The sequence below is a fragment of the Camelus ferus genome, chromosome 13 (assembly GCF_009834535.1).
Source record: "Camelus ferus isolate YT-003-E chromosome 13, BCGSAC_Cfer_1.0, whole genome shotgun sequence".
Taxonomy (NCBI): domain Eukaryota; kingdom Metazoa; phylum Chordata; class Mammalia; order Artiodactyla; family Camelidae; genus Camelus; species Camelus ferus.
This window is the reverse complement of record NC_045708.1, coordinates 47426138-47448141: the sequence shown is the minus strand read 5'-3', so window position 1 is coordinate 47448141 and position 22004 is coordinate 47426138. Positions and strand designations below refer to the sequence as shown.

General features: G+C 43.7%; 1 protein-coding gene across 2 annotated transcripts in view; it reads right to left on the bottom strand.

The window, feature by feature from the left end:
• ROR1 (receptor tyrosine kinase like orphan receptor 1) overlaps positions 1 to 22004 on the bottom strand; it is a 388377-nt gene that overhangs the window by 27623 nt on the left and 338750 nt on the right. For both annotated transcript variants that reach the window (XM_032494476.1, XM_032494474.1), the window contains exons 5-7: positions 9524 to 9651; positions 7112 to 7429; positions 5292 to 5537 (exon numbers count right to left, since the gene is read on the bottom strand). In XM_032494476.1, the coding sequence (XP_032350367.1) occupies positions 5292 to 5537; positions 7112 to 7429; positions 9524 to 9651 (692 nt within the window). The remainder of the gene's footprint in view (positions 1 to 5291; positions 5538 to 7111; positions 7430 to 9523; positions 9652 to 22004) is intronic.

Here is a 22004-nt window from a genome sequence, read left to right as displayed (position 1 = left end):
ACTTAGTTTCCACCCAGCCCACGTTATTTGGCTTGGAAGGTGGCCACAGGGACTAGAGGTGAAAGCGTAGTGAATGAAGGTTTGCAGGCAGGATCTCAGGGAAGATGGCCAACTCTGAAGACTGGGGACCTGGGGCTGCCAGGAAGGGAGGAGCCCAAGAACTTAATGGGAAAAGGGCAAACACTGTGAGACCTGGGTGGAGCTGCCGGGGGAGCTGGTCCAGATCAGGCTGAGGCTAAGCAGAGCATCCTGGGGTCTCAGAGTAGATGTCTTTGTGGCTGGGGGCTCCATTCCTACATCCCTGGGGCTTCAAATAAGAAAATCAAAGACCGAGAGAGCTCCTAATGATCAAAGGGAAAAGGAAAATAATAAAGGAATGTTTGTTCCTCTGAATAAGCTAGAATTTGTTCCTGAAGTAGTTGTAGCATGGTGGACAGAGTGATGGTCCTGTGGACCTGATCTTGGCTTTGGTAAAAACAACATTGTCTCACAGCAAAATGGAGGAGATACCTTTATCCTGTGGCTTATTATGCGGGTTAATTCAACACATTCTATTGAGCATCAACTAAGTTGCAGGCCGGATGCCGTTGTAAAGAACTTAGGATGGTAGACAATTCACAGCAGACATCACACAGCACAAATAGCAAAGCACACAACAGCCCACATTAACGTTGGAGACTGTAAGACAGTGCTTAATGTGATTTATATTTTTTCCATCTGATTCTTCCACTAGATGGTAAACTACACGAGGACATGGTCTGATCTAGCTTGTTCACAAAGTTGAAGGCATAGTAGAAGTGCAACACGTATTGCTTTCAGTAATAACCATTGTAATCATTAGATGTGTCGGACGGGAAACAAAAGACAGGGACAACGAGAGGTCAAGTCTTGCTCAAACTATCTTTTGTTCTCTCACTTTCTCCAAGCACTGCCTGGGTGCATGCACACAGTCCTAGCTAAGCTAGTTCCCAGAATTCACAGCAGACATATTTGGTTGTGTTTAATTTCATGTTCTCTTTTAGAGTGAAAGTTCACAGATAAAACGATCTGGGGCAGACTGTTCTCAAGTGCCTTTATTCTAGAAAGTACAACAAATGCTCACATTCTGCATTTAATTAGGCCTATACTTCTTTTAGCTTTACTTCGTTGAAACGAAAACAAAAGATATCAGTAGGAAAATGAGAAACCCCATGGAGGTTATGAAATCTCCTTAACGTTGACTTAGCTAAAGAATGCAGGGATATTCTCATGAGACTCCATCCCGTTTGAGAGGAAGGAGAAAAAGGACTACATTTCAAATATGCCCCACAAGCTTGCAACTCATTATAAGATGCAAAGTTATTCTCAGTACTTGTCCATCCATCCATCCATCTACCTACCTACCTACCTACTTATCTATATATACAAACACACACTCACATACATACATAGATTATAGAATTTACAAGACTGGCTATAGGTCTGAGTCCTGGGTCCACTTCTTATTAACCATGTGGCCTTGGACAAGATATTTAATCTCTCTAAGCCTCATTTTTCTCTTCTTAGGTAGAATAAAACTCAACTCATACAATTACAAACTATTATACACGAGATAATGCATAAAAAACAGCACAGTGGCTCACTGTAAGCACTCAGTAAATGGTAACTGCTCCATAATATTATTGTTACTCTACAGTCTACACCGTATCATGCACACAGTATACACGACATACTGTATTCTACAGTCCAAATGGTAGAATTCTTTTTCAGTCTCAAGGTTTCCCAAACCGGGCACTACTGATATTCTGGGCAGGGTGATTCTTCGTGTGGGTTGTTCTGTGCATTCTGGGGTACTGAGCAGTGTCCCAGCCTCTACACAACAGATGCCAGGAGCACCCCCAACCCCACCCGGCTGTGATGACCAGAATGCTTCCAAACACTGCCAGATCTTCCCTGGAATCTTCCGCTGTTTTGAGAACCCCTGGTATGCAACAAAGCACGGTGAGAGTCCCTAGAGATGGGAGACCTGGTTTCTATTAACTGATTTGTGTTCTTGGGTCGGTCCTCCCACCTCCCTGGCCTTGGTTGTCTCATGCGGTGAAACAGGGCAGGAAATTCCTACTTGATCTGTCATGATTTTTGTAAGGATGAAACGAGAAAAGAAATCAAATGCTCTAAAGCAATGTTAGAGAAGTAGGATTCTGCTATGATTATTTTGTTAGAGGTGGGCGATGGAGGGGCAATTACAAGAAGCCTTGCATTGGAACAGCTGATGCTGACCTGCTCTCTTCTTTAATTCACACCCTGGGGAGCCGCTGACATCTCAGCAGCTTCTTACTGATCACATGTCAAGGATTCCCTGCTCCTTTCATGGATGTATTTGTGGCTTGGCCTGAAGAATTCAAAAGGAACTGTTCTCTTTCAAAATGAAATGAAAATGTTCTTTTTTTTAAAAAAAAAAATTATTACTGTAAGTGGTGAAAACCGCCTTGTCATCTCTAGATTCAGCTTTCATTTAAATTTATCTCTCATGTGACTAGAATTGACCAGTCCTCAGAATTCTGTAGATTGATATTCAGAAAGAAATATCCGAGGGGTTTCCAACATCACTGTACTGATTAATACTACAATAAAATACTGAGTAATACTGTGATGGGTTTCTTCATCAGCAAGGGAACATGTTTTGATGTCATATCAGATTATGGGAATCAGTATACTGGAATCCAGAGGCTGAGCCTAAAATTCTTTTATTTGTCTCTGAGAAATCTTTAACTGGGAAATAGCCAAGTGTCTGGGAAAAGAGCACAAGCTTTGAGTTTGGTCAGAGCTCCATGCAAAGAGATGAGGGTTCAAGGTCCAATGCCATGAGTCAGTTCTCTCACTTAGACAAGTCCTTTAACCCTCCTGAACCTTGGCAGAATATGTGAATATCACCTGCCCCACAGTGTGGTGATGAGATTTACATGGAGGTGAGTATGTAAAGCACGGAGAACCACGTAGGCACAGGGTAGGTGTTTTGCAAATGTCGGTGGTCTTTCTCTATCTACAGTCTGAAAGACTGTTCAAGGGTTTCCTTCGTCCCTCAGAGAGTGTGTTTGCCTTGACAGCTTCAGGAAAGCCATTGAAATGAAAACTATTATTCTTTAGGCATCATTTCAAGTCTTGACTTAAACTAACTGTAATAAAGCTTGAACCAGATTATCAACAAATCTTCCAGTTTATGAGCAAACTACCTCCCTGCTTCTCATGAGCATTATAGTTGGAAATCAGTGGTCAGAAGTCCCCTAAAGGACGACGGTGTTCACCTAGGGCTGCATGAACCATGTGCTTCTTCCTTACAACCAGTCATTGGGTCTCCTTGAGGACACACATCAGCATCCTGAGCCAGCACAGGGGAGCAGCAAGAAGATGGCCCTGGAGTCAGACAGCCCTGCCATTTACCAGCTGGGTGACTTGGAGGCTCCCTGAGCCTGTTTCTTCACCAGCAACATAGGGTTCATAATACCTGTCACAGTGTGAGGGTGAGTACAAATAAAGCCTGTGAAACCCCAAGCACTATGCTTGGAATGTGGGAGGTGCTCAGTAAAAGCAGCTTTTATCCCTGGCTCTCTCACACATCCTCACACCCACCTGGTTTAGGAGAGGGGATGGGGCAACCAAGAAAAGGATTATAAATCTACATTTAATTAAATTCCTTCCTGTTAATGTTGAATAATGCATATGGGAAAAGTCATAAAGTATTAAGCACAAACCATTTTAAAAATACAGGATAATTTTTTCTGAACTTGCCCATGGTGGCTCTGGAAGAGTTAACATCACACTCTGTTCTTTATGCTGCACATGAAGGCATTTAAAAGCCGGCGATACAAAAAGAATCTGATCCCCCTCTTTTTCAAACAGAGCTTGTTTCACCTTCCAGAAAACCGTCTGGCAGGTGAAAACAACATGGCACAGGGAACATGAAAGAAGGAAACTGTAGTGTAAGAGTTTCCCCAATTTTCCTCACTAAGGGTTCTTGCAATATTTGTATTACTTTTTCCTAATGACCTCTGCAGTATGTTTTAGCTTCCTCTTCTACACTCCACAGCACTTGTGCCAACGCCTACCGTATCATACACACTGCACTGTGATCGTACGTGAATCACATCTTCCTTTTTCAACCTCCCTACTCCATAGTGGGCTCAAACAATATTTGTTAAACAGAGAACGAACATTCCTCTATAAGTGCTGACTATATATATATATCAATTATGATAGATTCCTCTTTATATATTGACTATATTATAATTACACTAGAAAATATTTATTCAACATTTACTATCCTCCAGACATCATAGTTCTTCAGGGAATGCCTCATTTATTTTCACAAAAGACCCTGCATGTATATCACCATTATCTCCATTTTACTGGTGTGGCTTCCCTTTCCTGTCACATCCTGACCCTCCCACGATGCCTGGAAAACTCAGGTGACATCGTCTGTGAGAACCAGGATCAGGAAGGTGAATCAGTTCCAAAACGGTGCAAACTCCCAGGTCTCACCACCATTTTCATTCTCTTTCTCCTACCCTCCAAACATTTTCTAGAAAAAGGGACAAACTACTTCAGAAATTTCATTTTCTGTCTACACTTCTGTGGTTTAAAAGGATGAAAGGACGCCGTTTATCCACCACTGATCCAGCGATGCTCTGGATGACTGAGTAATGGCTATAGATTCCTCCTCCCTGCGGCTGTTCTCAAGGACACAGGGAAAACACTTCTCTTTCTGCTTCCAGTACACCTGCTGTGCTAAGGAGGGTGCTCTGGGACATGGACCATTGTGGGTAATGTCTTTTACTCCATGAATGACTGTGATAAGCTGTTCCACCTGTGCCTCTGGAGCGATGGTGCCAGTTATACCCACTAACACAATGGTGGCAGGGATAAAAGTGGTTTACATCGTGAGAGTGTGCTTTGGTACCCTAAAGGGTGTTTTGCATCAAAACAGCAAGGCTTATCTCTCCTAGAAACAGGGTTTGAGATCAAACGAACACTATCACTCTCCTTTGCCTCCTTATTCGATTCTCCTAAGGGAAGGGGCCTGGAGTTGGGGGAGCTTTGAAAGTGATTGTCTTGTAGTAACTTATAGTGAAGAACAATAGGAAAACGAATATATGTATGTTTATGTATGACTGGAGCATTATGCTGTACACCAGAAATGGACACACTGTAAACTGGCTATACTTCAATAAAAATATATTTAAAAAAAAAAAAAGGAAAAGAAGGATTTAAAAAAAAGTGATTGACTATGTTAAAGGCAATGACTTGGTATTTACCACATGCTGGGATGTCGCACAGATCAGACTTAAAGTTTTCGTCCAGGGTGAAGCACCAGGGAGCTTCCTTCTGATTCCCTGGGTTGCGGCAGTAGGAGTGTCCTCCGTTCAGCTCTGGGAAGCGGAGAGCAGTGAAGGTGTGGGTGTGGGGGTACTGGGAATTCCACGGCTGGCACTGGCGCCCTGATCTGGTCACACTGACGGTCCCCCGGTAGTCCACACCTGTGTTGTTATAGCACTTGTGATCTGAAATGCACAACAAAAAAATCCAAACTGAGAAAGAAACAGAGGAGATGTCGTCCCAGCTAGCAGTGTCTGGAGGGAGGACATGCGGTTACTGTGATGGTCGAAGCTTCCCTGCTGGCCAGGGGCCACACGGCAGCCTCCTCGCTTGCTGCGCTGGGGTATAGAGCCAGCCTTGCAAGGACATTCCTGGGAGGATTTACAGCTTGTGCTTCAGGAAGAAAACCAGTCCCTCCACAAGTATTTTTGATATTGAACACAGGAAAAAATCAGAACTGTGGCGGGACGCGGGGGCACTGGAGTAACTTCCTACTGAATGGCGCAGGGACTCCACCTTGCATTTCCGCTTCATGACCTTAGACATGAGTCATGTGATAAAGAATCTAGTTCACAGCAAATGTTTATCAGCAGCAGTGCTCTCTGAGTCTCTGGCAGAGGTTAGGGCCATCACTGTGATGCACTGGGCACCCCTGAGAAGCAGGTTCTATTAAGTCTTCCTCCCTGTTGCTTGAAAGCACTGCCAAAATCTATTCAATTGAAATAAAATGAAATTGGGATGGGTAACGATAAGATGAACATGACAACAGTAATAATGACGATGTTGTTATTATGATATGTTAAACATAGTTCTAAGCATTTTAGGTGCATTAACTTATTTAACTAATAAAATAGTATTAACTACCAAAAGGAAACCAAAACATTACTAGTGAATTTAATTATAGATGAAAGGGAAATGCACAGAAAAAGTCTTTTATTTGACAGTGGTGAGAGGATGGAGGATGGAGGCAAACCCTCATATGTATATATTTTTTTTAATTGTAGTAAAATACACATATCATAAAATTTACCAATAGTGCATTTAGAACATAAAATATTATGCAACTTTTACCACTATCTCATCCCAGAACACTTACATCATCCTCCAAGGAAACCCTATGTTCATTAAGCAGTCACCCCCGCCCTTCCCCCTGCCCCTTGCAACCACGAATCTGCCTTTTATCTTTGTGGATTTGTCCACTCTGAATATTTTATAGAAATGGACTTATACAATGGTGTCCAGCTTCCTTCACTATGATAGTGTTTTCAAGGTTCAGTCATGTTAAAGCATGTGGATTCTATTCCTTTTTATGGCTGGATAATATTTCATTATGTGGATATACCACAATGTGTTTATTTACCCACCCACTGATGGACATTTGGGTTGTTTCCACCTTTTAGCTAGTGTGAATAGAGTGGTTACAAAACGTTTTGTATAAGTTTTTGTTTGAACACCTGTTTTCAGTTCATTTGGATATATACCCAGGAGTGGCATAGCTGGGACATAGGGCAATTCTATTTTTAAGTCATTAAGGAACCAAAAATCATATTTTTAAATTACCATCTTCACGCAACTTCTCGAAAATAGGCACTGCATCTAATCCACTGCTGAATGCCCAGCCCTGACAAGGTATTTGGCCCACTGGAACATTTTGTAATCTGACCACCAATATGAAGAATTACTGGGGGTCACGGTTTTCACTGTGCCATGGGGTTGCTCACCCCCAAGGCAGCACAGACGGTCAGGGGCTACCACCTACTTTTATTTATGGGATCCGCCATGGGAATTCCAATCCGGATACAGTTGGCAGCTTCGGGGCTCTCTGGCTGGGGGAGATCTTCACAGTTTGGCAGTTTCAGCCTCATCAGAATCATGGGATTTGATCTTGCAAAAATGTACTCTGTTTGACACAGGACATTTTCCAGGATTTCACATTCATCGCGACACAAGTCCCGGGGCTTTGGGACAGACGAGGTTTCGTCACAGTATGGGAAGGCGTAGTGGCACAGGGAGGGAATGGCGAACTGAGAACACTTATCAGATAAGTGACTGGAGGTGCCGATCATGGTGAAGGCAGCTGGAAAACAAACACAATTATTAACTGCCAGGGGCAGGGTTTATCTCCTCTGGGTATCTAGTCCACAGATATCAGATGTAAACACACACTGGAAGGAATCTGCAGTACTCAAATAGACAAGGCCAGGAGAAGGAGATTCATTTCAGATGTCTAAGCAGCTTACTTTCACTGGCTTGAAAAAAATCATTTTGACTACAAAGTTAAAAAAACAGGATTAAGTTACATATGTACCGTTTCCTAATAAAAAGAATTAATTACGTTAAAGTACAATATATTTTTCATTTTTTACTACAAAGCAACAGAACTTTGTTTCATCCAGTCCTTTTTATTAGTTTTGTGAGGCTTCTAAAACATTTGACAGCTGCGGGGCAGAACTCGCTTTACGCAATGGCTGAGACCGAACATGGGATTTAGTTCTGAGTCTTGCCTCTGAGTTGCTGGATGACTTTGGGTAACTTGTTTAATTTCTTTGGGGGCTTGAATACTTTCTATTCCGTCTTCTGAAAATGACGCAATTCACTTGGAAGTTCTCAAAGGGCACAACTCAGTTGTTCCAGAGGGTATCACAGAATATTAGGGGTCACTGAGCCTAACCCCTTACTCCTGTGAAGTACACTGGCCCCCCTTCGCAGACTTCTACTGACAAGGAGCTTACACTTCATAAGGCAGCCTCCGACAAGGCTGCTGGTACACTGCTTCTCAAAGTATGTTCCTTAGAACACTCATTCTGTAGAATATTTTAAAGTATTTGAGAAATGGGTTCCAGAGCCAAACAAGTGTGGGAAATGCTTGGTTAAACAAAGGTAAATGGATTCATTTTAAAGAAACTGTTACTTTCCAGTAAGCGGATATCCACTGAAAATGTCCAAGAGAGGATTATTACCAATGGGTGACCAAATATTTATATCAGAACTCCCAGTTATTTTTGTGACTACTTAGCAAAAAGGATGTTAAAATGTCCCTTTATTAGGTTTGAAACATGTCTTCAATAGCTGCTCCCCATCAGTCGCACATCTGCTCTGGAATTTCACTGAGCCCTTCCCCTTGAAAGCCTGAGGGCTTTAGCAAGTGGCAACTACATCCTCCTAGAGTTGCTTCTCCAGGTTAAATAGCTCCCCTGGCCCCCTCTCAGTTCCTTCGAATTCTTCACGGTACATAGTTTCTGGACTTTTTGCTGCTCTGTGTGCCTGCTTGGGTTTGTTCTTGCCTCTCTTAAATCCTAGAGTTGTCAGATAAACTACGAGGCATCCAGTTACATTTGACTTTCAGATAAACATTTGGGACATACTCATAGTAAAAAATGATCCAGTGTAACTGAGTGTCTTGTATCTTTCAGTGCTAAAGCTGGCAGCCTTATGAGAATTTCAGAAAGGCCATTTTAGTGGCACAGAGACATCATAACTACACTAATGGGAGACGCACAGTCTGCTGTGACCATCAGAACTAGGTGTACAGAATCGTGCCTGGTGGCCCACGCTACCTGCCTCATGCGTGCTGGAAACGGTTTCACTATTAGGCTGCCATTAGAAAGATGCAGTTCAGGAAAGTGAAAGGTGAAATAGAGAAAGCTAGAGCAGGAAGAGACCGATGACCATCCCGCCTCCTCACTCACTTCCCAGACAAAGAAAGGGGTCTTCATGGAGAGGGAGATATTTCTGCCTAAAGTCACAGTAATGACAGTATTGAGATTAGTATCCAGAATTCTAGCCTCTAAATTCATCCCGTCAGTCTGCACAATGTTGCTTCCAAACAGTAAACCCTGTGAGGGCAGAGATGTACCTGGCTGACCCGCCACACCATCACATGCGGAGTGCCCAGCCCAGTTCTCAGTCTGCCAAAAGCACTCAGTAATATTTATTGAGTGTTTGAATGAATGTGAGACTTCTCAAAGCCTCCTTTTCCTCTAAGGGCAACCTTCAATAAATTAGTCTAATGTAAATTCCAGAGCAGAGATCATATCTCTTGCTTCTTTACGGCTCTGCTCCTAACCCCTTTGCCTAGCCTAATCCTTTGTCAAGAGAAGAGCTCAATAAAACTGCTGGTGAGAAAAATTGTGATGCAAGGTGTAAATATAATTCCATTGTCGTGACCTACCTGTGATCTGATTTTCTATTTCCCCTTGCATGTGCAAAGACTCCATATAGACAGTGCGGTTGCCAATAAATCTTGCACACGCAATCCCTCTGTATGGCTGACAGAATCCATCTTCTTCGTACTCATCTCTAAAAACAGAGCACAGACATTAGCTGATGAAGTAAACACATGTGGGCTCTGATTGAGCGATGCCCGAGACAGTCACTAGGGGGCACCGTCGGGCACAGTATCCTAGAGACTGGGCTAAGTAAGGAATTCAGCTTTCTCCTCAGTTCCATCCACCCCTTCAAACATCTGTTGGTCACGTTGGTCAAGTTTCCTTCACCTCCCGAAAATCATCCTGAAGCACAAAATCATCCTTAAACATGGGAGAAAACACTTTTATTTTCGCAGCTGGTGGTGGGCTGGAAGATGATGTAGTTGTAAGGGTAAGGAGGAAATGAGTCGGAAATCTGGGCACATGTTCTACAGTTTTTGTTTTTTAAGCACAGATTTTATTTTTGCTTCATTTGCTACAAAGGCGTGGGCGCATTATCCCCAAGATCCACTCTGACTGATACGTCAATTAGGAGGCTCCATGGGGTGAGAAGCTGGGTGCAGCTGGAAAGAAACCAGGGGGCAGTCCAGTTACACAGCTTCTCACTGCTTAAGACCCATTAGCTCTGCCCTGCAGAAAGAGAGGTCCAAGGCAAACTGTGGACTAGACAATTTCAAATGAGTCACGAAGTCCTAGGAAATCCAGAGAAAATGTCAATGGAAACCTGCTTTCATGGTCCCCAAAAACAAACAAACAAAAACTTTCAAAAATTTTGCTGCCTCAAAATTATAATAATAAAAGAGAGGATGTAAATTTTATTCTGAAGACAAGGGGATACCAGAAAGTGATGTGATGAGTGACAGTGTGGCAAATGCCTGGAGACCTAAGGCTGGAGCATAGGACCCAAGATGGTGGGTTCAGCTTGAAAGGACAGAGTCCATCACCCACCACAAGGGCCTGTCATAAGCACAAGGACTCCAGGGTGCAGAATATCAATCTGCTTCAGGAAGGCAGACAGCAGCCAAACAGAAGGCTGTCTGTCACACTTATGGGCTGACCTCCACTCTGGATGTTCCTCCTCTATTAACCTGGCTGGAATCAACGCATCGTCTAAACAAAAGAACATTTTCCCTCTTGGGTTTCTTCTAAGGTAAAGTACTTTAGAGCAAAATATAGGAGAACAAAATTCTCTCTCTGGGTTTAACAGTTTGCATATCCTTACGCAAGATCCCCGAGTCCTCTAAGCTGTGGTCCTCTTATGCATAAGATGAAGATAATATTTGAACTCTCTACCCGGTAAGTCAAAGTCCTGAGCATCCTATCAAACTGTGTAAAAGCTTTTAAAAAGCGCTACACAGAGGTAACACATGATTATTATTAAAGTATCTACAGTTACCAAAGAAGACATATCTTTAAATTGTTTACTGAGCTTCTACTCTGTAAAATCGACTGTGGTCAGCGCTCTGATCCTCGGCTTCCACACTTGAGGGTTCAGGGACGGAGTCTGTAAAGTCCACTAGAACAGGAAACCAGGTGAAAAAAAATCTGAGAGGGCTGAGCTTTAAGACACTCGTTTTCAGCTGCTTTCTACTCCCTACTCACTAAAACAGTCATTGTGAAGGTGGAGATGGGGGACGTAGCTTCAATTTAGTCTCCCAAATAGTTTGTAGCGCAAAGCTCTTAAAAACGTAACCTTTGATTACACGTACAAATGGATATATCATATACCTGACATAAAGACATTGAAATTTTAATGTTGCAAAATCCTGCAAGCACTCCACATGTTTACTTTCATAAATCCTAGAGTAATGTTGAAGCCTTTTTGGCTTAAATTTTACTTGGGTTGTAAAATTAACCCCACTTTTATTGGGTAACTAATACCATAAACCTATGGGGAGAAAGAAGTTTCTAGATGACCAAACCTTGGATCTTGGAAACTGAAGTCCTGAGACCAGAATGTACCCCCACTGCACCCCTCTGCTATTACAGATGATGCTTTTCTACCCCGAGGCATTAGCAGAGCCCTGGATTTTTAAGGTGTCATGATGAGAACACTTCTTCTTCCCTCACATTAAACTCTCAAGGCCTCAATTTAGATCTCTTGGGAGGACAAAACCCTGGAATTACCTCCAGATATAAATCCCCGACCTACTGGGAGTTCCCATATTTTATGTGTGAGGCTTAGGCTAAACTTCTTACCACCTTTCCAGTTCAAGACTCTAAAAAGCCTCTTTGAATACTGTTCTTCAGAATCAAATGGAATGCAATTCCTTGGCTGCTTATTTCTTATCAGGGGCTTAGAGCTGCAGGTGTATGAAATTTTTGACTGTGCCCAGAATTCTTGATATTCTGGTTAGCCTCTTGGGGTCAGATATAAAATACTGTTTGTACCATAGTGTCATCTTCTAGGGAGTAGTTCTCAGCCGTGGCTGCTTATAGAATCTCCCCAGGAAGCTTTCGAAAATACCAGTGCCCAAACCCCACCTTGGACCTGTTAAAGCATAGTCTCTGGGAAGGCAGCTTAGGGATTCATGGTTTTTAAAAAGCTCTTAGGTGATTTGAATGTGGTTGAGAACCACAGCACTAGTAAAACCAACATGTATGAAAGTGTCTGCCACTCTCTGTGCAGGGTACTATGCTAAGCGCTTTCTTCAAAGTAGCCCCTTGTGTGGAATTATCATCCTTATGTATCCAAGGGAGAAACTCAAGTTCAGAGAAGTTAAGTAACTGGCTCAGAGTCACAAAGCCAGTAAGTGGTGGAGCTAGGATTTAAACTTAGAATTCAGGTCCAAGCTTGAATTCCAGGTTATTAGATCTGTGTCGATGTTCAACTTTTAGACACTCCTTTAAATTAAATCAGCCTAATAATAAGTGACTTTATAATGAGCCTTTACTCTGTGCTACACCCTGTTAAATTTCATTGACATGTAAGATCAATATTAAGTCATTTAATCCTGACCACAGTCTTACACAGAAGATGAAGGTCCCATTTTACAGATGAGAAAACCGTAGGGTCAGAAAGGGCAAAGAACTTGTCCAAAGTGACACAGCCAGTAGAAGAGCTAGATTTGCCTCAAACTGGTGCTTCTAGCCACAATTTACAGCTGCCTCCCAATGGCTGGTTATGGAAGTTTTTGCATCGCTTACAGGGGCTTTCTACTGTGAAGATGCTTTGCTGTCTGTGGGGTGGCAAAAGGTTTTCTTTTAAACATAAAGTCACCATCGCCTTTCCATCCTTTCCATTTTTCCTGCTGCTGTGGCTGGAGGGGAACAAATGCTCCTCCAACGTTAATCGGCTTTGTGCTTTCCTCCAGCTCACACCTCTTTCATTGCTGATGTCCTCCGTACTCAGCAAACTAAAAACACGAAGCGGCAAGGCAGCAAGAGTGCAAGGGCACTTGTGGTGAGCGTGCCCGAGGCTGCGTTCTAGGCAGAAGAAACATGCATTAGGGGAGGGCATAGGGAATTTTGGCCCTTTATCCCAGCAGCTGGCACCAACTTGCGCCGGCTACCTCACCGCAGTGTCAAGGTGCCAGGGTGCTTTGTGATGGGCATTCCTGTTTCTCATAAAGGTGATCTAGTGACCACATTGCCAAACACCCACAACCTTCCAAATTTGCTGTCATGTGATAGGGAAACACAAACTCAGTTTGCCCTCCATCTCCAGGGTCTCCCCATTCCCCAGAGCAAGGAGCCTATGAGGGATGGTCACACAGGCCTAAGAAGGATGGCAACTAGTGTGGCAGCCGTATGAGTATCCACCTGGGAGGCACCGTGGACCATGGACAGGGAAACACTGCCACTGCAAGTCGCAGCCCACAGGAGTTGGACAGTGACAGTGGGAGTCAATAGATGCAATCTCCTGGGCAAACTTCTTGGGTCTAGGAACAAAGAAGAGGGCTCTCTGAAAATGAAAACAGTGCATTGTAGAGCGTGGGGTCTGTGAAGCCCAAGATGCAGTTCTCTGAGAGTGGGAAACAGGAAAGGAGGAGAAAGGATGGGTGGGTGGGCAGCGTAGAGTGGGGTTAAAGGATGCAGAATACTCCCTATGGATGCTGAGATGGAGTTGTGCCAAGTCTGGACCATGAGAGGCCCACCAGCAACCTCTAGTGCTTCCGGGGAGGGCAGGGTTTCTGAAGCGTGCCTCAATTTAAGAAAGACACAAGAGCAAATTTGATTGTTGTCTTAGACACACGATTTGAAAAGAAACCCTTATTATTCATAAAAACTGGGGGCATCTGAATGAAGTCTACAGATTACTTAGTAGTACTGGACCAGTGTTGATTTCTTACTTTTGATAATAGTACTATGTTTACAGAAGACGTTTATGTTAGAGGAAATGGGATAAGGGCAAATGGAAACTGTACTATTTCTGCAACTTTTCTTAAATATAAATATTTCAAAGTAAAAAGTAAAAAAAAAAGTAAGGAAGTCTTACAGGACAATGGGGGATGGGAATCTTATTGTATGTAGATGAACAGGAGATGCTATGATGTGAGGGTGTCAGGAAGGTCATCAGACGACCTTACTGAATCTTTTTAAACAACCTTATAAAATTCCCTCTGGGTCTATCCCTGGGTGGCCAAATTCCCATCATTCACAGTTCACTTACTTGTTTGAGCTTGGCCTACCTCTAAACTTAAATACTTCCAGGAGAAATGACCTACTTGCTCAGGAAGCTCAGTACAGATTGATTTTTATTAGCTGCTGTGGGCACTTACATATCTGTTCAAAGTCACGTACAAGGAAGGCAGAGCAATTGAGGAGAGGTCTGCGTATGAAGAGGAAAGCAATCTTCCTGACTTTGCACTTGGGCCCAGCCCAGCCTAGTGCCAGGGAGGTGACAGAGCAGGTAGACGGGGAGGGTGGATGTGGGAGTCATTCATAGAGCAGATCTCTCTCTCGTCTGGTTTGTCACTCACTTTGTCACAAAGGGGTATTTTCAAAACAGAGACTAGATCAGGTCATTTCCAGCCTAAATTTTCATCCTAGTTTCCAAGTCACCTCAGTTCCTTAAGCACGGGGCACAAGGCCCTTCCCGAGTTCCTGCCCACTTGTCCAGCCTCATTCCCTGCCTGACAAGCCTGTGAACCTGATGACACCAGCCATGCTGTGGACCTTGCTAGTTCACAACAGGGAAAGCACTTTGCTCCTCTGCTGGCTTGGCCTATTCTCTTCCTGAGGCCTGGGGCGCCCTCCATCCTCTTTCTCACCTCATGATTGTCTTTATATCTTTAAGAACCAGATGCTGTAACTCTCCCAGGGAAGTTAGTCACTGCCCACCCCATCCCCCTACCCAACCAGCACCTTTATCACACCTCTCCCACACATTTCTGACTTCATACTGTGCTTTTCTGTTTAGGGCCCGCTTGACACTACTCTAAGGCAAGGACCATGTCTCATTCGGCCTGTTACTGTGCACAACTCAGTCAACAAGAGCTGAAGAAAGGAGAGGGTGTTGCTAAGAGCTGTCTTGGCTCCTACCCCCGGCCTGCTGCTCCACATTGTGCACAGACTGATCAACAGAACCGTAAAAGACAACAGACGGGGATGTGACTAAGCTAGCTCACAGACATGGATCCTTCTCCACATCTCAAAGACCTTCCAAGCTAGAAAGCACTTTCTTCCACATCCGATTTTACACAATGGTATGGCAGGCCTAATAGGCTTTGTCAGCTGAACTGATTCTTGCTGATGGATGAGGCCTTAAACCATCCCTCTTTGGGGTCATCAGACCAGTTACAACACATGCCTCTTCTTAGTGGTAAGAGGATGGACTTAAAGGTTCTTTGCTAACTATTAAATCTCACTCAAAAGAATTGCAAACAAGTACTCAAACAAATACTTGTACACCAGTGTGCACAGCAGTACTATTCACAATAGCCCCAAAGTAGAAACAACCCCAAATGCTCATTAACAGATGAATGAAGAGACAAAATGAGGTAGACACATATGGTGGAATATTATTCAGCCATGAAAAAGGCACGAAGTACTGAAACATGTTACAATGTGGAAGAATCTTAAGACCACTGTGGTAAATGAAATAAACCAGATGAGAAAGGCCACATACTATATGATTCCATTTGTATGAAATATCCAGAATAAATAAATCTATAAGGCAGAAAGCAGATTGGTGGTACCAGGAGCTGGAGGAAGGGAGAAATAGGGAGTAACTACTCAATGGGTGTGGAATTTTATTTTGTTGTGACAAAAATGTTTTGGAACTAGAGATAGATGGTGGTTGCACAACATTGTAAATGTATTAACTGCTATAGAATCGCTCCCTTTTCAATGGTTAATTTTAAGTTATGTGAATTTCACCTCAATTTTTATGAAAAATCTTATTTATATACAAGGGACAAGGTAGAGGGAGCAACAGAGAGGAGCAATAGTTAGAATTTTAAGCCTCAGAGCTGGGGAGAGACTTTTGGGAGTAGCTTTGTGGTTGCTTCCAAGCAGATGAATGAGCTAGCAGCTCTGGCAAATTAACACAGCCCCAGCAGGTTTCTTTGCTCTGACTCTCATGGTTCTTCAGTTGGGACACCAAGGCGAGTTCTCTTCCAGCCCACAGCATGGCAGCCTCGTGGGGGACAGGCCACCTTGAGTGAAATCATTCAACACTCCTGCATTTACCCTACTCATGTCTCTTAGGAGCTCCGTTTTGAGCCATGGAGATGAAATCCCATCAAGATGCCTGTCCCCAAAGCCCTGAATCTTGGTTTGGAGGAAATCCATCCCACAGTTCAAACAGATGTAGTATCCCTAGGTGTGTGTAAGCACTTTAGCAAAGTGCGGGTTATTTTCTCTCCTGTGGGAAGTAATTTCACATTACCAACGCAAACATAACTGGTAAGTTATATTTACTTCCCAAAAGACCATCGTGGCCATAAGTGGATGGCAGGTATCCCTTTTAAAATTTGTAAATCAGGCCACATATTAGCTGATCTGGTTAGCGCACAGCCGCGGCAGGTCCACACGCACGATGCTCCCAGGGCTGGCTCTAGTAAGCGTGGGGCCAGGTGCAAAGCTTCCCGCCTCAGAGGCAGGGTTCTCCCTGGTGGGGGTGCAGTCAGATCCCTTAAAAGGTGAAAACCAGCTCTGTCTTTTCATTAAAAAGGGGGATATGTGATAAAATTAAGAATCCACGTTAAAAGATGCAGAATTACCCAGTGTGGATAAAAGCTCAGAGACACAGAAACTTATCTGATGTGGTCTAAAAAAGTTAACCACTTCTCCCAAAACACCTCCTTCCTTTTCCTGAGAAGGCTTTGAGCCTTGAAGCATCCTTGGTTAACTGCCAACCAGGAGGAGGGAAAATAGTTCAAGTCACATCAGCTCCAACTGCGCACCTTGGAAGACAAGGCCCTTGGAGACGGGGCATCAGGACAAATGTAGGTGGAGACATGGAAAAAGCTGGCCAGAGTGACAGAGAGAAAGTAAGCATCTTGGAAGAGGAACAGTGGGGCACTGAAGGTACTTTGCCCCAGGTTGGCAGTGGTCAAGAGATTACAGGTTAAAAATGTGATCTCAATGTTATCTTACAAACTGTTTTTAAAGACCAGTCTGAAAGTGGGCATCAAAGAGGGTAACATGTTAATACTTGACCTTTAAGATCAGCTTTCAAAGTGAGCCTATCAAGGCATGTCAGCCCAGAGGGGCGATGACTCCGAGACATCAATCGACAAGGCTGAGAATTCAGTGCATCCGAATACCCCTCCTCTTACTGGAATGCCTTTGGGAGCGAGCGACTTTGAGGTGGCTGTGTCAAGGATGCTGTGCTGTTTCCCACATCCAGACAGTGACGATTGTTGTTAACATTTATTTCCTTAGCAAAAGAGTCCCTTGCTCTTTCTCACGTCATTTTTTTTTTTTGCTTTAAAAATTAAATTAAATTTTAAAAAGTTTTTTTTTCCCTTGGCCATGAACCATTAAAACAAACAGATGAATAACGTTCTGTCATAGTTTCCAGAGCAGCACATAATAGTCACTTGTGTCCAACTAAGAAATGGGAAGGTACTGGCTTTGCTTCATAGCGATGTGTAGAAACACAAGGGTTGCATTTCACTTTGGAAAAGGAGCAGAATTACCCGGGCTTGTATCTCACAAATGTAATTTGAAAGAAAATTGTGCGTGTAATAGATTTTATTCCTATTTAAACACACATCTGAAATGACAGGACTGCACAAGAACAGTATTTGTAAGAATATGGAAGATCACTAATGAAAAGAGTGAGTGACTCTGGCCCCCTTCTATTTACTGAGGTTTTCGTGGTGAAGTAGCCTTGCACCTTCTAAGAGGCCCTGGGGTGTTTTGGCTTTTCCTCCTATGAAAAGCTTACTTTGCCCCTAAGCTTAGGCTGGAGCTGGGAGTGCACAGTTGGGGCTTGGAGCCCCCAAGTTTATTCTCATTAGAAACCCATTGGATGTTCTTTGGAAGCTCTCCAAATGGGCATTCAGACTACCCCCCAGTTTTGCCCACTGAGAATAATGGAAGTTTAGGATAATATGACAGGCACACATACCAATCTGGTCAGATTTTTTACCACAAGTGTTACAAGGATTGCTTTGATATTTTTTTCACTTTCCTTTTATGCCTACGGCCATGGACTGAAAAAAAAGAGGAGGTCTGCGGAAAGAGTGGTGAAGGGAACTTAGGGACTCCTTAGGAGGGTTTTGATTTCATCTTACTGCTCAGAAGTGGGGTGAAACCCAATCCCCAATTTTTGCTTTTCTGTTTCACCTCAGCTTTGTTTCCCATTCCTTCTGCTGATGGCAGTCAGGAGAGACTACTGCCCCCCCCCCCCAAAGCAATGGTGAGTACAATGCCTCCTCTAACCCCCAACCCCAAATAAGGCAACACGGAGGTGCCCATGTCAAACATGGAAACCTACACACTAAAAAAACGTTTTTTCAAAAGAGGCAGAACTCACATGAAAATAAAGACTGATTTGTGATGCACCAAAGGGGAATATTGTAACTGGACAAGTGATACCTGTTAGAGAGGGGATCTCTCTGGGACAGAGTTGTGAAATCCAATGTGTTCTTTAAGAAATGAGGAGTGAGGGTGGATTTGTGGGGGTGCTTTAACTAGAATGGGAAAGCGTGGAGCAGAGAAAGGGGGCTCCTTATAACCTCAGCGTTGAGATATCAACGGTATGATCCTTATTCACCAGCACTTTACAGTCTAGTCGGGGAGAAAGGAAAGTGTGACAAATACCTCTGTACCTCTGTTCCTCCTTCCCTCCTTCTCTCCTTCTCTCTTCCCATTCCTCCTTCTTTTCAACCAACAAGTTTGTTGAAGGCTTGTGTGAGACTAAAAGAAGGGGCATCTAATTGAGGCTGGGAAGGCTTCTGGAGGAGGTGACAGCTTAAAAGGGGGCTCGCTCAACACATCGTGGATTAAATGGTATGCTAGCCAAGAAAAGTGGAGTCAAAGACAGAGTGAGGCTTAATGGGAATAACGGGGAGACGGGGGGCAGGACAGCTCCAAGGGGAGGGTCTTAACCTGAGTGTCTGGGAGAGTAAAGAGTCCAGCATACCATTACCTTCTCTGTGGACTCAAATTTTGCTTTCAGACTCCTTTAAAGTCTTATTAAGGTAGTCTTAGTTAAATCTGCTACCTCAAAATTATAATTAAAAAATGAGGGGGGGATGGATTTTATAGCAAAGACAAGGGGACACCAGGAAGTGATGTCACTAGTGACAGAGGAACAAGTGGCGGTGCTGGAGATTTAATGCTGGAGAGGAGGGCCCAAGATGGCAGGTTCAGCTTGTCCATAACCTTGCCCAAGGGCAATAAACCCAAGACACGGAGTACAGGACCTCCAGCTGTCTCACAGAGAGAGCTGAGCCCATGTTAGAACTGGCAGCAAATGGTACGGGGCCCACTGGCAGAGCTGGTGTGAAAGGGGACTGTGAAGTCAGGGCAGGCACCAAGCTTGCAGCTGTCCCCTGGGTATGTTACCATCTGATGGAGTCATTCAGTTGGAAGGGGACTTTTCAGGCCTGGCCCAACCCCTTCTAAAGCTGAAAGAAGCAAGAGGGAGTGGCTGTGTGACTTGACCAAGTTCACCAAGCAGTTGGATGGGCAGAGTGCAGAGCAGGGGCAAGACCAGGGCTTTGCAGACTCACAGAACTGGGTGCAGTCCTGAGAGCTGCCTTCCTGTGTGTGGCCTTGGGCTAGATGTGTCATCTCCTCATCTCCTCCATCTCCTTGTCTGTAAAACTGGTGGATTAAATAAGATCATGTAGACCAAGTACTTATTCATGGTAGTTGTTTATGAAGTAGAAGTTCCCTTTTTGTTTGTTTATTCTAGAAATATGTGTGCCAAATTACCTACTATTTACCAGGTACTATTGTAGGCCCTGGAGAAAAGAAAACAGACAAAAATCCCCACCCTTGTAAAGCTTACGTTAGCTTAGATTTCTAGCTGGAAGCTCTTCCTCTCACTCTGTTTTTTAATAATTTGTATCTTGCAGTTCATTCTCATTGTATCAAAGATTAGTCATACATAAAACTGTGCATGTGTGTGAACTCTGGACACGTCAGAGACAGAAGTGGGGATGATTTATGAATCAGAAAGGCCAAGATTCAAGAGTTAGCCTCTTAGAAGAGACGTTCGATTGAACTACCCCTCCTGGGTCTGCTCCATAAACTCTGCCTCCTTTCCCATCACCGTGGATGGACCTTCTGTGCTCCATTCTAAGGCCCAACGACCATCAGCTTGAGGCATGGATCCCACCCCCTCACCTGTCCATGGACATTGCTCTGAGAATGGTCCCTTTTCTCTGCTATATCCCCACTTCCCCCATCTCTGCTGGATCATTCCCATCAATACACTACTGTGCTATCACATCTCCCATCTTAAATTCTTCTCAGACAGTGTCCCTGTTTAGCTACCTCCACATTTTTGTGCTCCCTTCTATAGCAACACTCCTCTCCAGGATGCCTACACCTGCTTTCTCCAGTCCCCCTTTCTGCTCTTGGATCCACCTCAATCTGGCCTTTGCCTTGCCATTCCACTGAAAGAGCCCTTGTCAAGGTCAATGATCTCCACCACTAAATCCAACAGTGAATGTCTGGGCTTTATCATTATTAACCGAGCAGTAGCATTTGACACAGCTCGTCACTCTTCTTTTTTTTTTTTTCTGTAGTTTTATCTTTAATCACTTTGAAGTAGAAATGCAATAAACTTACAGAAATATCATTTGAAATGTTGACTGTAATCTTTATTTCCCTCCAAGACCATTCTTGAATTCTCCCTCCGTTTCCGTAAGTAACAATTCCTTCCTGTAATTGCTCACAACAAAAACTGCGGCATTCCCCTTGATTTTATACTTTCTTTCATAACCATATCCAAACCATCAGCCCATGCTTTCTCCTCCTCCTTCAAAACCTATCCCAAACCTATCTTTATCACTACCCTCTGGTTCAGGCCACCATTATCTCTGCATGATTTTTTCCAGTAGCCTCACAACTGGTCTTCCTACTCCCACTCTTGGCCACTCCCCCCAGCCTATTCTCAGCACAGCAGCTGAAGGGATCCTTGTAGGACATAATCAGTTTATGTCCCTCTACGGCTCAAACTCCTCCAAAGACTTCTCTTCTCATGCTAAGTAAAAACTGGAGTCCTTATAATGTCCTTACATAGTCTTCTGCCAGCACCACCGCCTCCCTGACCTCACACCTACCACTTTCCTCCTTGCCTTTACCTGACTGATTATTACCTATTGCACTTAGTATCAGCAGATATTGATACATTTAATTATTTATTGCTTATGTACAAACTTCATGGGGACAGGAACTTTGGTTTGGTCATCGCCATGTCCCCGTTGCATAGAACAGCATCTTGTAAATGTCAAGTTGTTGACACTTAATATATACATACAGACAGACAGAGATACATTCATACATACATACATACATACATACTTAATGAGTGAATTAAATCTCTCCCACTTTTTAGTTTAATTTCCGGGTAGTGGCAACAAAGAGGGAACCTGAGTTTACCCAGCAACCTGAAATTTACAATCGTTCCATTTCCTCACCCCAGCCACTCAGCCTCCCCACACACTTAGTTCTGCTAAATGAAAGAAACATAGAAGAAGGGAAGGGAAGTTTCAGGGGCAACCTTTAAGAGTAGCAACAGTTTAACTTGAAAACTAAATTGGCTTCCAAAGCACTTCTTGCATTTGACCCCTGTCCTCCCTCCAGGCTCAGGTGCCCACCACCCCTTAGTTGGCTACTCCCCTAACTGGGAGACCCACTTCCAATCTTCTGCTCCTCTAAATCCACCCTCCCTGAAGCTGCCAAAGGGCCACCTAACCTGGAAATTTGTGTCATATGGAGAGTTCCTGAAGCACTCCATAAACCACACTGCCATCCTCAGGTACACGATAAATACTAATTACTTCCATGTTTATTAGATTAGAAGGCCACAAACTT